The sequence below is a fragment of the Rousettus aegyptiacus genome, unplaced genomic scaffold (assembly GCF_014176215.1).
Source record: "Rousettus aegyptiacus isolate mRouAeg1 unplaced genomic scaffold, mRouAeg1.p scaffold_m13_p_7, whole genome shotgun sequence".
Lineage (NCBI taxonomy): Eukaryota > Metazoa > Chordata > Mammalia > Chiroptera > Pteropodidae > Rousettus > Rousettus aegyptiacus.
The window spans coordinates 108,442,404-108,455,382 of NW_023416310.1; the positions used below are offsets into that span (position 1 = coordinate 108,442,404).

At 47.3% G+C, this 12,979-nt stretch overlaps 1 protein-coding gene across 1 annotated transcript in view; it reads left to right on the plus strand.

Moving 5' to 3' along the window:
• ADAMTS2 (ADAM metallopeptidase with thrombospondin type 1 motif 2) overlaps window positions 1-12,979 on the plus strand; it is a 205,897-nt gene that overhangs the window by 140,834 nt on the left and 52,084 nt on the right. The window contains exon 7 of the mRNA XM_036225072.1: window positions 3,041-3,124. Coding sequence (XP_036080965.1) covers window positions 3,041-3,124 — 84 coding nt within the window. The remainder of the gene's footprint in view (window positions 1-3,040; window positions 3,125-12,979) is intronic.

Below are 12,979 nucleotides of genomic sequence, written 5' to 3' on the forward strand. Positions count from 1 at the left end.
ACCGTTCATTGCAGCCCTCATCAATGTCATGATTATGGAGCTGGTTTTGTTACTGCCGAGGTTCCCTTTCCACCTCCCAACAGAGGGCCAGCTCTGTGCTGGTTTTCAGTGCTAAATCCTAGGTGGTAACACTGTGCCACGTGCAATGGGACCAACAGCTCTCTGCCTGCCGAGGGCTGTGGAGAAGGAGGGGCAAAGCCACACGACACTGGCTCCAGTGGGTGGGCTCAGAGAGAGGCCAAGGGTGGCTCAGTTGGAGAAGTCCTTTTGAGAACCAACAAGGGGCCTGGTAGATGGACATTTACACACCCAAGCTCAAACATGGGGGAAAATGTAGCCTTCTTTAGTTGTCATCACTGATGCCGCCCTCATCATAGGACAGAAGGAAAGTGAAAGCTGGCCCAGGAGAGGTGGCTCAGGTTTATCCTGTTTAAAAGCCTTTAGGGAGCAGAGTCAGGTTAGAGGTTAAGCTGCAACTCGGCTTGTCGTAGTCAGCTTGGGCCACTATAACAAAATACCACTGACTGGGAGCTTAAACAACGTACATTTATATCCTACAGTTTGGAGGCTGGACATCCAAGATTAAGGGACCAGCTGATTCAGTTCCTGGTGAGGGCTCTCATCACGGCTTGCAGACGGCTGCCTTCTTGCCCTCACATGGCAGAGAGAGAAAGAAAGAGAGAGGGAGACAGAGACAGAGGGACAGAGACACAGAGACAGAGAGAGGGCTCTTCATGCCTATTCCTATAAGGACACTGGTCCCATCATGGGAGCCCCACCCTTAGGACCTCATCTAATCCTAATCACCTCCCAAAGGCCCCAACTCCTCACACCATCAAATTGGGTGTTGGGGTTTCAACGTATGAATTTTGGAGTGACACAGCTCAGTCCATAGCAGGCTGCTCATCACTTGTCCCTCTTCCTTTGGGGTAGGGGTATGTGCATGGCTCAGCCATCCTGTGTCCGCACACACCTGTCCCAGCATGCTATGCCCTGGCGGTGGCCCTCCAGGCTACACACCTATGGTTTGGGCCCCTTTGGATTTGTTCTCTTGGCTGCAGCCATGCAGATCCACCCCCTTCCAGCACCCTCTGGGCTCTCTCTGAGGTCCAGCGGTACCCCCAGCCATCCTACCCACTGTCGCTGAATCCCCGCACATAGCTGGGAGCTGGGCTACCCTTGCAGGCTCCTTGCTGCTGAAGGTTCCCGTGCCTCCATTTCTGCCCTCTAAAGCCCTCCAAGATGTGAAAATTTAGTTTTCAAAAGCTCTGTGAGATAGACTTTCACCCTGTTTTACAAGTGGAATTGCACAACGTGGACTCTTAGGACTCCATCTTGTCAGCTGCAGATGACTGGGTGCTGACCCACCCTCTCCAGACTGCGCTAAGTCCTGGTAACATCCATGCTCCTGTAGGTCTGTCAGTGGCCCCTTCCCTGCAGAAAAGCCAGGGCGGGGCCTGGACCCAGTACAATCAGGAAGTAAATTTGCGGGATAGAAGGCTCCTGGCGCAGGGCTGCCTGGTGCTGTCATGCATGTTATCTCTGCCATCTCATCGGTGCTGTTTCAACATGCTGCAGCAGTGACAGTGACCACTGGCCTCCTTATCTCACATGTCCCCTGTGCCTGTGTGTCCGCCCATCACGATTCGATTTCGCTTGTTAACACTTAGATTTCCCAACGAGTCTTCCTAGTGTTTATAGGTAGCAATTACTGTTGCTCAGATGAGACTATAAAAATTGGAGTTCAGAGAGGGTATAGTGCTAGCCTGAGATGGTGGAGGGCTCTGCCTTCCTGAAGGGCAGTCAACAGCTTCTGAGCTCAGAAAGCATGGAAAAGCAGGTAGGGGCGGTGCGTGGCTAGTCCATAGCCCTCCTCCACTCGGTGATGGCATGAGTGGATTGATTCTTTCAGAATTTGTCTTGTGATCTTACCATGTGCTGCTGTGTCCTGGGTGCTGGGACGTGTACGGTAAATACAGGTGATTGTGCAACTCACAGTCGTGGTGGATACAAAGAGTTCGAGAGTAATGGACAGCAATGCAGACCAGACCTGGGGAAGCCCTTCTAGGAGGAAGTGACTGAGAGGCTGGGTCTCCAGGAAGAGAGGGTTTGGGCAGCCAGTGAAGGAGGTTGGGAGTGAGTGAGGAGTGAGTTGAGGGGTCGGTCCAGGTAAAATATTGAGTGTGTTGGGGTGGAGTCAGTGGGATAGAAGGTTCTGGCCACCCTGGACCTGGGGGTAACCTGATCAGCATTTCCAGAAGGTCATGCTGATTGTGCTGTGGGGAGTGGGGTCTCCTCATCTTTCCTGTGCCACAGACCCCCTTAACATCTGGCAAGCCCACGGGTGCCTGCTCAGGATAACAGTTTTAATAAATTAAAATGCATGAGAATAAACAAGTAATAAAATACAAAGGAAGCCAGTTATATGAACTTCGGTTATCAAAACAGAGTACAGAAAGCACCTTTCTGACATAGTGGTAACTGTTCTTCATTCACACGTTAAAAATTAGGCCTGATGGGTCTATGCTGACCTCCTCCCCAAGTAATAATGAGCATGGATGACATCACAACCAGCAGCAGCAACTGTGATGTGATTTCTGCTAGTGACAGTTCTAGTACTGTCTATGCCTCTGGGGTGTGTCACCTACAGTCATCCTTGAAGGAATGGCCACGTGCAGTTAGAGGAGGGAGCAAACAAAAGGGTCAGTGTCCTGTCCAAATTCAGGCTCCAGGAAGAGAATGCCTGTGCTGGCAGGAGGGGGCACTGAGAAGGAGGTGGCAGTCATCCACGCAGGAGGTGGTGGCTGCAAGGCGCAATGGGTAGCCCAGTGGGAGAGGAGGGGCTGGACTCAAAGTTGTTGGTGCTGCCTAGGTGTACAGTGTGGGAAAGAGGAAGGAGTGTGCATGAGCGAGGGGCCGGGGGGGGGTGGTCCCAGGGTTCTGGCCTGGGGGCTGGTTGGGTGGTGATAGCATTTGCAAGCCAAGGCTGGTCTTGGGGCCTGAGGTTTCTGCTGACGAAGCCTCCCTGATTGCCTTTCAGGTCAACGAAATCTACCACGACGAGTCCTTGGGGGCCCACATCAACGTGGTCCTGGTGCGGATAATTTTGCTGAGCCCTGGGAAGGTGAGTGAGTGCTCGCTGGGGTCAGAGGGGCATTCGGCAGGCACAGGCCTCCTGTGAAGGCATTGGTGTCCACCCAAACCACACTGCCTCTCCTGGGCACCCTGTACTTCCTGTAAGAAACAAGAAACTTATGAGCCACCCCCATTTTTCAGCTCCCCTTTCATGCTTGCCCCTTGTTTAAAAATGTAGGTTTTGTTATTGTTCAGGTGTGGTGAGGCCAACAGACCAGGAGCTAACTGCCATGGAAAAGATGGTTTATTAGTCACAGATCTCGTCAGGCAGGGCCACACGGGAAGGCACCAGAGTTGGTCCGGAGGCAGCGGGAGGGAGGGGACAGTGTGGGCAAAAGCCTTTATTGTGGCTTCTGCAGGAAGGAACGGGCAAAGCGGAGTAAACAGGAGTAGGACTGGCCACTTTGAATCATTTCAGCAGACTATGGGACATAGGGCTGTCTCTCATCCTCTGGCACCTGGCTCCAGGTCGATCGGGGCAGAGGACAGTGGCCCAGAGTGTAAGAAGGGGGCGCCTGGGACTGGACTCTGGGTTGGCTGGTTTGCATCTGAGGAGCACACTCCACAGTGAATTGTTCACGTCTCTAGGATTTGGCTACCCCAGGAGTGTCAGCAAGGCCCCTGATATCAGAGCATCAAAAACTCATGTTAACACGCCCCTCACTTGGACTGCTGCCCCATCTTCAACCCTGTGCTCATCCTATCATAGTTTAGATGAAGAAAGACTCTGCTCCACTGGGCTGTCTTGCCCTTCTTACCTCCTCTCACTGTGATGCTTGGAGCCACTGTGACACTTGAAGCCACTCTCCCAGCAGCATGCACTGGTCTCTGCATGATCTGTGCATCAGGGGAAGAGCCCCTGGAGACCGGGGACAGGAAGATGCCGTGCAAGGAGAGATATGATGAAGGAAGGAGCCCATGGTGCCAGCCAGCTTGCACTGAGCAGGTGCCTATGCTAGGTGGCTGGGAAGCACTGCATACATAGTAACTCACTCAGTGCAAGGAAAGGTGGGCAAGTGGAGCTGGGGCCATCCCCATTCCACAGATAAGGACACAGGCGTAATATAGTTTAGCGGCATGCCTGGTGAGTGGCCAGAGACATTCAGCTCCCAGGAAATCAGGCTTCCAACCCTGGCAACTGAATTCTAGAATGTGTGTTCTGACCCTACTCAGTGTGTTGAAATCAAATGAGGTGCGGTCATTCCATAAGGGTTAACGCCTCCATTCAAAGACGGGGTCCGTCTCAAAAGGTAAAATTCCACATCACATGACTACAAGGTCCGCGGGATAAAAAGACAGTGAAAGTCTCGTGTGGCACAGCAATTTCCAGAAATGGAACATCGGACCCATTCTGCTTAACCTGGGAAGAATGTCGCTTTTAAGTGACAGAAGCAGCCACAGCAAGGACACTGGCCACAGACCCATAGAGAGCAAAAAGTCCACCAATGCTGTAAAGTTAAATTAGTAGTTATATAATTTTTTTTTCCCCTAAAGAAAGATGTGCTTTATTTTAGAGGTATCATAGAACACTTAAAAATTACAAAAGTACTTTAGGTCATAAGGAAAATTTCAGTGAATTTTATACAACAAAAAGTATCGAAATTATCATCTCTGACTTAATACCTCAAAACCAGGAGGAGGAGAGGAGTGTATGAACTGAAAATCCAACTCCTTTAAAAAAAAAAAAGGTCTTAGGAAGAAAAATGTTAGAGCTGCAATTGCAGACTATTTGGAAAATTAGAATCGCGTGTACTACAGAGCCGAGGCAGGTTCACAGGCGCTTTCCAAGATGAGCAGGTGAGAAGGAAAGCGGGTAACCCTTCATTCAACTCAGTGAATTAGAACACCTGTCAGCAACCAACACCAAAACCTAAAGAAAGCGACACTAAGGAAATCATTCAGAAAAAGCAGAAATCGATAAATTAGAAAATAGAAAGCAACAATAGAATCCAGTAAGAAGAGAGTCTTGGAAAAGGCCAACCCCTGGCATGTCTAACCTAAAAAGAAATGAGAGGAAATGCAAATAAAGTGGGTACACTCTAACGTTAACTATGCTGGGATGCTTTTCCTGGCAGAAGAAAAGCATTCAGGGCACCGTGACATGTGGTGACTGTTGGGACATGTCCACTCGGCCCTTCTCCCCATCCGGCCACTCGGATGCCCAGTGGTGATCAGTGCAGGCGATCAGCACTGTGAGGGGCTCCCAGCCCTGTACCCAAGTCCATGGTGGGAACTCCAGACACAAACCCAGGGAAAGGAAGGCTGGGGCAGGCCCATGCTGGCATTCTAGTTCCAGTCTTGGTTCATAGGCAGGGGTCTTTGGTATGTCCCATGGGACACTCTCCTGTCCCTAGTGGAGTAGCTAGCTTCAACATATTTCCTCTCTCGCCCACCCCGTTCCTCCCCAGGCCGATCCTCTTTGTCCTTCCATTCCCAGCCTGGGGCCCGTCCACTGGGATCCTCCCGTGTCTGAGGAATTCTCAGGCCTTTAGAATGAGGGATGGGCACAGTTACATAGTTCCCTATCTCTCTCTGCCACTAGAGAGAGAATATGGGAAATGTTGGGTCCTGGGAGCAGAGAAGGGAGAAGAGCCATCTATTGGTCAGGGTACCAGGTAGCAGATTGCATTTCCCCACATCGCTCCCATATTGATTACAAAGAAGAATCGGCAATTGTGCGCTGTTCATCACTTTCCAGTGCTGGCAAAGCTTTGGCTTTTAGTTGGCCTGAAAAGTATCTGTGTCCTTCGTGGTATTGATCACTCAACAGAACAAAGCCTCCTTATTTTAACTACTGTGCTCACTGGTCCCACCCAAAGCCATTTCTTCTTGTTCTTTTCCTTCACTGAAGCAGTCTGACATTTGCAGAAGAAAGTGGAACCTGAGGTGAGAATTTGAGAATCTCTGGGTCAGGAACCTGGAGATCTTGGAAGATCACGGGTTTCCTAGGGAAATGGGAGTATTTCAAACCTGACTCAAAAAAAAAAAAAAAAAAAAAGTAAAAAACCTCCATAAGTCCCATAACCATGGAAGGCAGTTATCTTAAAATTACTTCTAAATAAGGTGTCAGATCATCTACTTTTGCCAGTGCATTCTCATTCTTTTGTGAGGAATCGTTAAGTAAGGACAGTATAATGCCATATAAACTGTTTCAGTTATATACAGATACACACACACACACACACATATTTTGAAATCTACTCAATTTTCTTTTATAGCTAATGTGGTTCCTACACTCAACACTGCCAAAGGTAGCGTATCCAAGAAAAAGTACAGACCTGTGTCACTTCTAAAAATAGATGTGAAAATCCTGAGGCATTAAGAGTTTAATTTAATAATGCATAAGGAGACAGTCCCACCACGATGACTGGGGTTTATCCTAGGAGTGTGATGATGGTTTGCTCTCAGGAGGTCTGTTCATAGAATTACTCTCATCTGTGTGCCTAATGACAAAGCATCATCCAACAAATACTCTTTGAAGGGCTCCTGTGTCCAAGTGCTGTACTGGGTCACTGAAATGGTCCCCGACTGCTTCTAAGGCATGGATATGGACTTGGAAACAATTATATAGAAGGTTCTGGGGCTCGCTTGGTGGTGAAATTTGGGCCATGCAATCCTTCCTTATGAGGTCAGGGCAAGCGATGGGAGGAGTGTCTTTTCAGCTACAGGAAAGGAGTGAAAGGGGTAAGTCTCAACATAGGGATGTTTTGGGTTCAAAGGCTAGAAGGGAGAGAAAACAGGACATGTTGGAGGAACAGAGAGCAGCTGGGTCTGAACCGAGGGAGAAATGCAAGGACAGGGCAGCACTGAAGAAGCCGGAAGGAGCAAATCGTGAGGGACCGTGTGACCCGCCAAGGGCTTTGGTTTGCAATCCAGGGCAGTTTCAAGCAGGAGAATGACACAATCTGATTTGCATTGTTTTTAAACTTTACTTTTTAAAATTTGCATATAGTTGGTATGCAATATTATATTAGTTATATTCATTTCTAGTGCACAATACAGCATTTTGACATTCTTATACCTTACAATATGCTGATCATGTTAAGTCTCATAATCATCTGTCACTGTGGAAACTTGTCACATTATTATTGACTATATTCCCTTTCACCTTATTATCCATCCTCCTATCCCCTCCTTTCTGGTCATCATCCCTTTGGTCTCTGTTTCTATGAGTCTGTTTTTGTTTGATTTTGTTGTTTTGTTTTTTAGATTCCACATGTAAGTGAAAACATACAGTATTTATCTTTCTCTGTCTGACTTATTTCACTTAGCTTGATATGATGAGGACATGGAGAAAAGGGAATCCTTGCGCACGGCATGGAGATTCCTCAAAAAGCTAAAAATAGAACTACCAAAAGCAATCTCACTTCTGGATATTTATCTGAAGAAAATGAAAACACTAATTTGAAAAGATATATGTACCCTGATTTAGAAGACCCCTGGGCTCCTGTGTGTAGAGCTGCTGGGCGTGAGAGAGCCTGGCTCAGGAGAGTATGAGTCCACTGAAAGGGGAACAATGGCAGGCTGTGCTGGGACCATGGCCACGAGGATGGAGAAAGGAGGGTAAACAAAAGAGAGCTTTAGGGACCAAGTCAGGAGAGTGAGGTCACTAAGTGGGTGAAGATGAAGAGGCCCTGTGTCTGTGCCGTGAGCAGTCAGGTAGCTGGTGACGAGAACACAGGAGGGAAAGCGTGGTGTGGGGGAGGAGGTGAGTTCAGCTGTGATGTGTTGTTTGAAGTACCTGGTGCCATCCCAGTGGGGACAGCCAGGGAGAGGCTGGCATGGGGGTCTGTAGCTTGAAGAGAAGAGATGAGCCTTGTTTGCAAAGCCACAGGTGGAATTTACAAGGAAGCATGCCAAGTCAAGTCTGAGGCGTCTGAGAGAGACGCCCCCTGACTCTGAAGGCACGGATAGAACAGGGATATGATCGGCTCCCTAGGAGCAGAGAGGGTATCTCTTGGTTTTTAAAAAATCTGAAAACTAGTAACAGATGGTAACATGACAACCAAAATGATTTCAAAGGTGGAAAAAGAAGCGAATGTCTCTAAAAGTGTTATGCATAGCTAATTCTTAGGATGTTCATAGATATTTACGCAGGAAAACAGACTGGTTCCATGGTCAAATAAGTCTGAAAAATGCCTATAAAACAAAGTAAAGCAGGCATTCCTTAACACAATTTCCTCAGAGCCTTTATTATGCAAATATGCACGTTGAATCTCCAAGAGATGGATCAGTGTGCACAGCTTCTCAAACCCATTCCTCAACAGAACCTGTCTCTTCAACATTCGACAGAACTTGCTTTGGGAAATGTTTCCTTTGTAGTAAAACTAGCAACAAGAAAGAAACACAATGCTTTATTACTGAGGTCTGGGAATTCTAGACAATGTCAAATGACATGACACTGATGTTGGAAAGAGCAGATAGAATTATAATTGTTTACTGATAATTGTGTGTCTGCAAAACCCAAAGAAATCCATTGCATTACTTTTACAGTTAATAAAGGACTTTAGTGGCATGGCCAAATGTAAGATAATTATACCAAAATTGATGATTTCTGTGTGAACCCACAATGCCCTGGTAGTAGGGATAATAGGGAGAGAAAAGTTCCCTTCACAATAGTAGCCAAAAATATAAAATACCTGCAATTTTCCTAACAACTCAGACCCAGGACAGATAAGAAGAAAACTGCACATTGTTAATGATAGGGGAAAAAAGTAAATGAAAAGATATATGCTGTTCCTTTTGGGAAGACTGGGTATAAGAGAGAAGTGGATTTTCCCCAGATTAATTAGAAATTTGATGAAATGATTCTAAGTTTCATCTAGAAACAAATAGTCGAGAATGGCTGGGAAAGCTTTGGAGGCCAAGCAAATAAAAAGGGATTTACTTCAAACATCTTGTAAAGCGAAAATAATTAAAATCATACCGTATTTGCATAGGTGCTAAAAAATCTATTGAACAAAATGTATAGCTCTAAAATAACATGTGATAAATATAAAAAGAACAGCTAAGTGTTATAAATAAACATGATAAATGTAAATTTCATATATAGTAAATTTCAGACATAATAAATATATAAATATAGGCCAATGAAACATACAAAGAAAGTATTGTTCGTAAAACGCTTCCTAAGCATAAATACAGTAGAAAGAATTGTAAGGGAGATAGATATATTTGAATATTCGAAATATAAATCTTCTGCCAAAAAATGCCATTAAAAGGCAAACCATAAGTAGGAAAAACATTTGTAATATAGCAAAGATATCCTAATATATAAAGAGCTCTTATTAAAAATAGGAAAAACAGAACTGGAGTGGAAATAAATAGGTAACAGGGGAAGACATACAAATGGCAAAAGTGGGATAAAAGATTTAACTTTGATCAAAGAAATAACACGATTGATCATTTTTAAAATACCAACTGTGTTAAGGTTAAGAAGAGGGATTTACCACTGGTTTGGGCGAATGAAGCAGCCACCTCTTTGGCAGGAGTATAAATATGTACACATTTCTAGAAGGAAATGCAACAATATTTATCACTGCCCTTAAAAAGGGCCTTCGCGTTTTCCCATTATTCATTTCTGTGACTCTGTCCCCAAGCACCTGTCAGAGCTGCAGATGAAGTTGCAGCAGCATGTCATCGGTCAGGGCCTCATTTCAGAGTGTAAACAACTGGAAACAACCTCATTGCCCCCGGTAGGGCTGTGGCAGATAATGACAGAACCTCCATGTGGCCTGTAAGTCCTGTTTCAAAGTGTGTCAAAGGGCATTGGAAAATGGCTGCAGCTTATGGTAAGTTTGTTTGTTTGTTTTAAACGATATGAATTTACAGTATGATCTTGATTTTATTTACAACTCTATTTATAGAAGGTACTAGAAGGAATATATCAACTATGAGCAGTAGTCACCAGGCCGTGGGTTTTTATTTTCTTCTTTGTACTTTATTGACTTTTATTAATTTATTGTGATAAGCCTGTTTCTTTTATAACCTGAGCAGTGCATTTTTAATTATAAAAAAATAATTTACATTTCAAAAAGTCATTTGAAAGTGGTAGAGTCCGAGTAATCCTGTGTAACTGAAGGAGGGAGGATCCTAATGGGCCCGAGGGAGGAGGGGGGGTCTGCGCCGCTGTGCCACGGGGCTCTGTCACGTCCAGCATTCGTTCCTGAGTTGAAGGAGGACATGGAAGGGAATCCACCTCTTCTCTGTGGCAGGTCGAGGGTGGTTGGGGAGGGGTCTGTGTTCTGCTTTGTGGGCACTGTCTTACCTTTCCTGTGGCCGGGCCTGGGACTCCACTGTCTGCGTCCCTGGGGAACTTCTGGGTGAGCCGTCTCTATGTGCAGGTACCTCCCTTGCAGCTATGACCAGTTTGTCCCCGCCCCTCGTGTGCTACCTCTTTGGGAGGGGTTCTGCTTTCCCAGGGCCATGTTGGTACCCCTACGTTACTTGTAGGCAGAAGGCGAGTGGTAAGGGGAATGATCATGGACCCTTTTGTCAGGTTGCTCTCCCCAAGGACAATGTGGGAACAGCACAGGTCTTGGGGTTTACCTGGAGACCACAGCCAGCAAGATGGGTGGCTGGAGCCCATATGGGCATGGGGTAGCTTCCAGGAGACCATGCCCAGTGCAGTGAGGGCTGAGAGGGCCCAAGGGAACTAACATCTTCCTTGCCTTCTTGCCGGCCTGCTGGGAAGGGTTTTGAAAATTGGTGGTGGCGAGGAGACTGGAGGGGAGCACAAGGGCTGAGTGAGTGGGTCCAGAGCTAAATCCAGAGCATGCCCACTGAACCCCAGCAGGGGGCTCAGCAGATTGGCCTCAGAGGAGTCAGAATAGAGGCCACACCAGGAAGTGGGGGACAGCTGCCCCGCGCCATCTCTAGTCTCCTCAGCATGGCCAGGACAATGTGTTGCCCGCACCTCTGCTGTCCTCAGGGTTCCAGCCAGGCTAACCCGTCTCCTGTAGCAAAGCTAACCCCATGCCCTGCCCACCTTCTCCCGACCCACCTGGCCCTGGAAGCCCAGAGCCCGCATCAGGCCCCTTCAGGCAGTGGTGGGTCCCTGGGGGAGGCACGCACTCATCATGACCTCTTTGTCCCAGGAGATTCCAGAAAATCACAGGGCCAGACTGATGCTCTGTCCTCCTTTGAAGAGCTGCTGGGTTGTGAAGGGGAAGTGAAGTCCAGGGTATGGGTCTTGATTCCCTTAGGGAAGACAGGCTGCAGAATGTAGGCAGAGGACAGTAGAGCTAGGGGTTGGCTGGATGAGGAGAGACTACGTGGAGACCCCACCAAATAGGACAGCGTCACTGGGAAGGGGGATTACATGCCTAACCAGAGGCTATGGGTGACTTAAGGACACTGTCATGGGCTGCAGTGCTTGGGAACAATGTCTGTGGGAAAGAAGAGGCCGTCCCACCGACCTAGAGTGATCAGACAATACGGGAGGTGATAATCCATGGGGAGCGACTGTGAGAGCCAAGGCCCCAGCCAGAACCATGGAGCATCTCAATGCTGAAGGTCCGTTGCTGACCAATACATCTGCATTTACCAATACATTTAAAAGGAACTATTAGAAAAGAGAAATATGACAATAACCAAGATATGCACAAATATTACATTTCATATAGACATAAAATCAGTCCATCCAATTGCTATCCACGTTTCTCATTTCTGCATTTACCTTGTGTGGACAGTAACAGTTTGTGTACACTGGCCACAGACAACACTTGGCACAGCACCCAGGCAAGGCCTTATTTTCAGGGACGTACGTTGTGGGAAGCAGGAGGACGTGTGCCCAGGTGGGTCCTAGGAACTGCCTGCTCTTAGGAGTAGAGCTCGAGCTCCCTGTGAGGTCACAGGCAAACAAGCTCGTTTCGGGAAACTGGGTGAAGTGCCCTGGATGGAGTGGCCAGGCATGCAACTGATCAGCGGGAGCTGAGGGCCAGAGGCACAGCAATGGCGGTCTGGGAGTACAGGTTGAGTTACCATGAGGACGAATTCTCATGGACTGCTCTTCAAGGAACTATGTTTCCTGTTAAGTAGTGAGGCCCCCATTTCTGGAAGGATTCAAGCCCAGCAAAACTGAGGTGACTGCAGCCAGGAACTTTGTGAGGAGAGGGGCCTGTACTATGTCCTCCCGAGGTCCCAGGGAATTCTGGGGGCTGAGACCCAGGCTTGGGGCAGAAAGTGGCCCAGGTGTTCAGATCCTGTTTTTATTCCAAATTATGACAGAAATAGACCAGCTCCCCCACGCCTGTCCCCAGCCTAGCCCCCCAGGCTCCAGCAGGAATAAAATTGGTAGCACTTGTGTGAGTGACATGTTGTTTGTCTTCCAGTTTATGAGAAGCCTCTGAATTATCTCAAGTTTTTCCCAAAACATTTTTCTCCATTTCTTAAAAAAAAAAAAAAAAAGCAAAGCAAAGAAAAAAAATCCAGCAGAAGAAAAGAGATTATCTTATTTTATATGATATGCCATCAGCCAGGGAGCAGAACATGGGCTGCACTTGATGGTTGCATAGCAACTGGCTTTTCGATTGATTTTTTGAGAAGGCACAAAAGCTACTGAACTGTTCTCACTTTAAATATTTCCTCGGATGAGGAAAATCAAAACAAATGGAAGTCAGAGACTTGAGGACAATCAGAGAAGAGCAACAGGTATCTTGCCATGATGAGGCATGATCACTCATAGGAGTTCTTCGGCCTTGGAGGGGAAGGTGTAAGAGATTCTGAGCCTCTCGGTGGGTTCTGGGGCTGAGGGTTCGGCATGCCCAGAACCATGGCTCGGTGTTCAAGGGCTCAGTGCCACCATCCTCTTACTGTGTATCCACTGCCGTCACCCACCTACTCT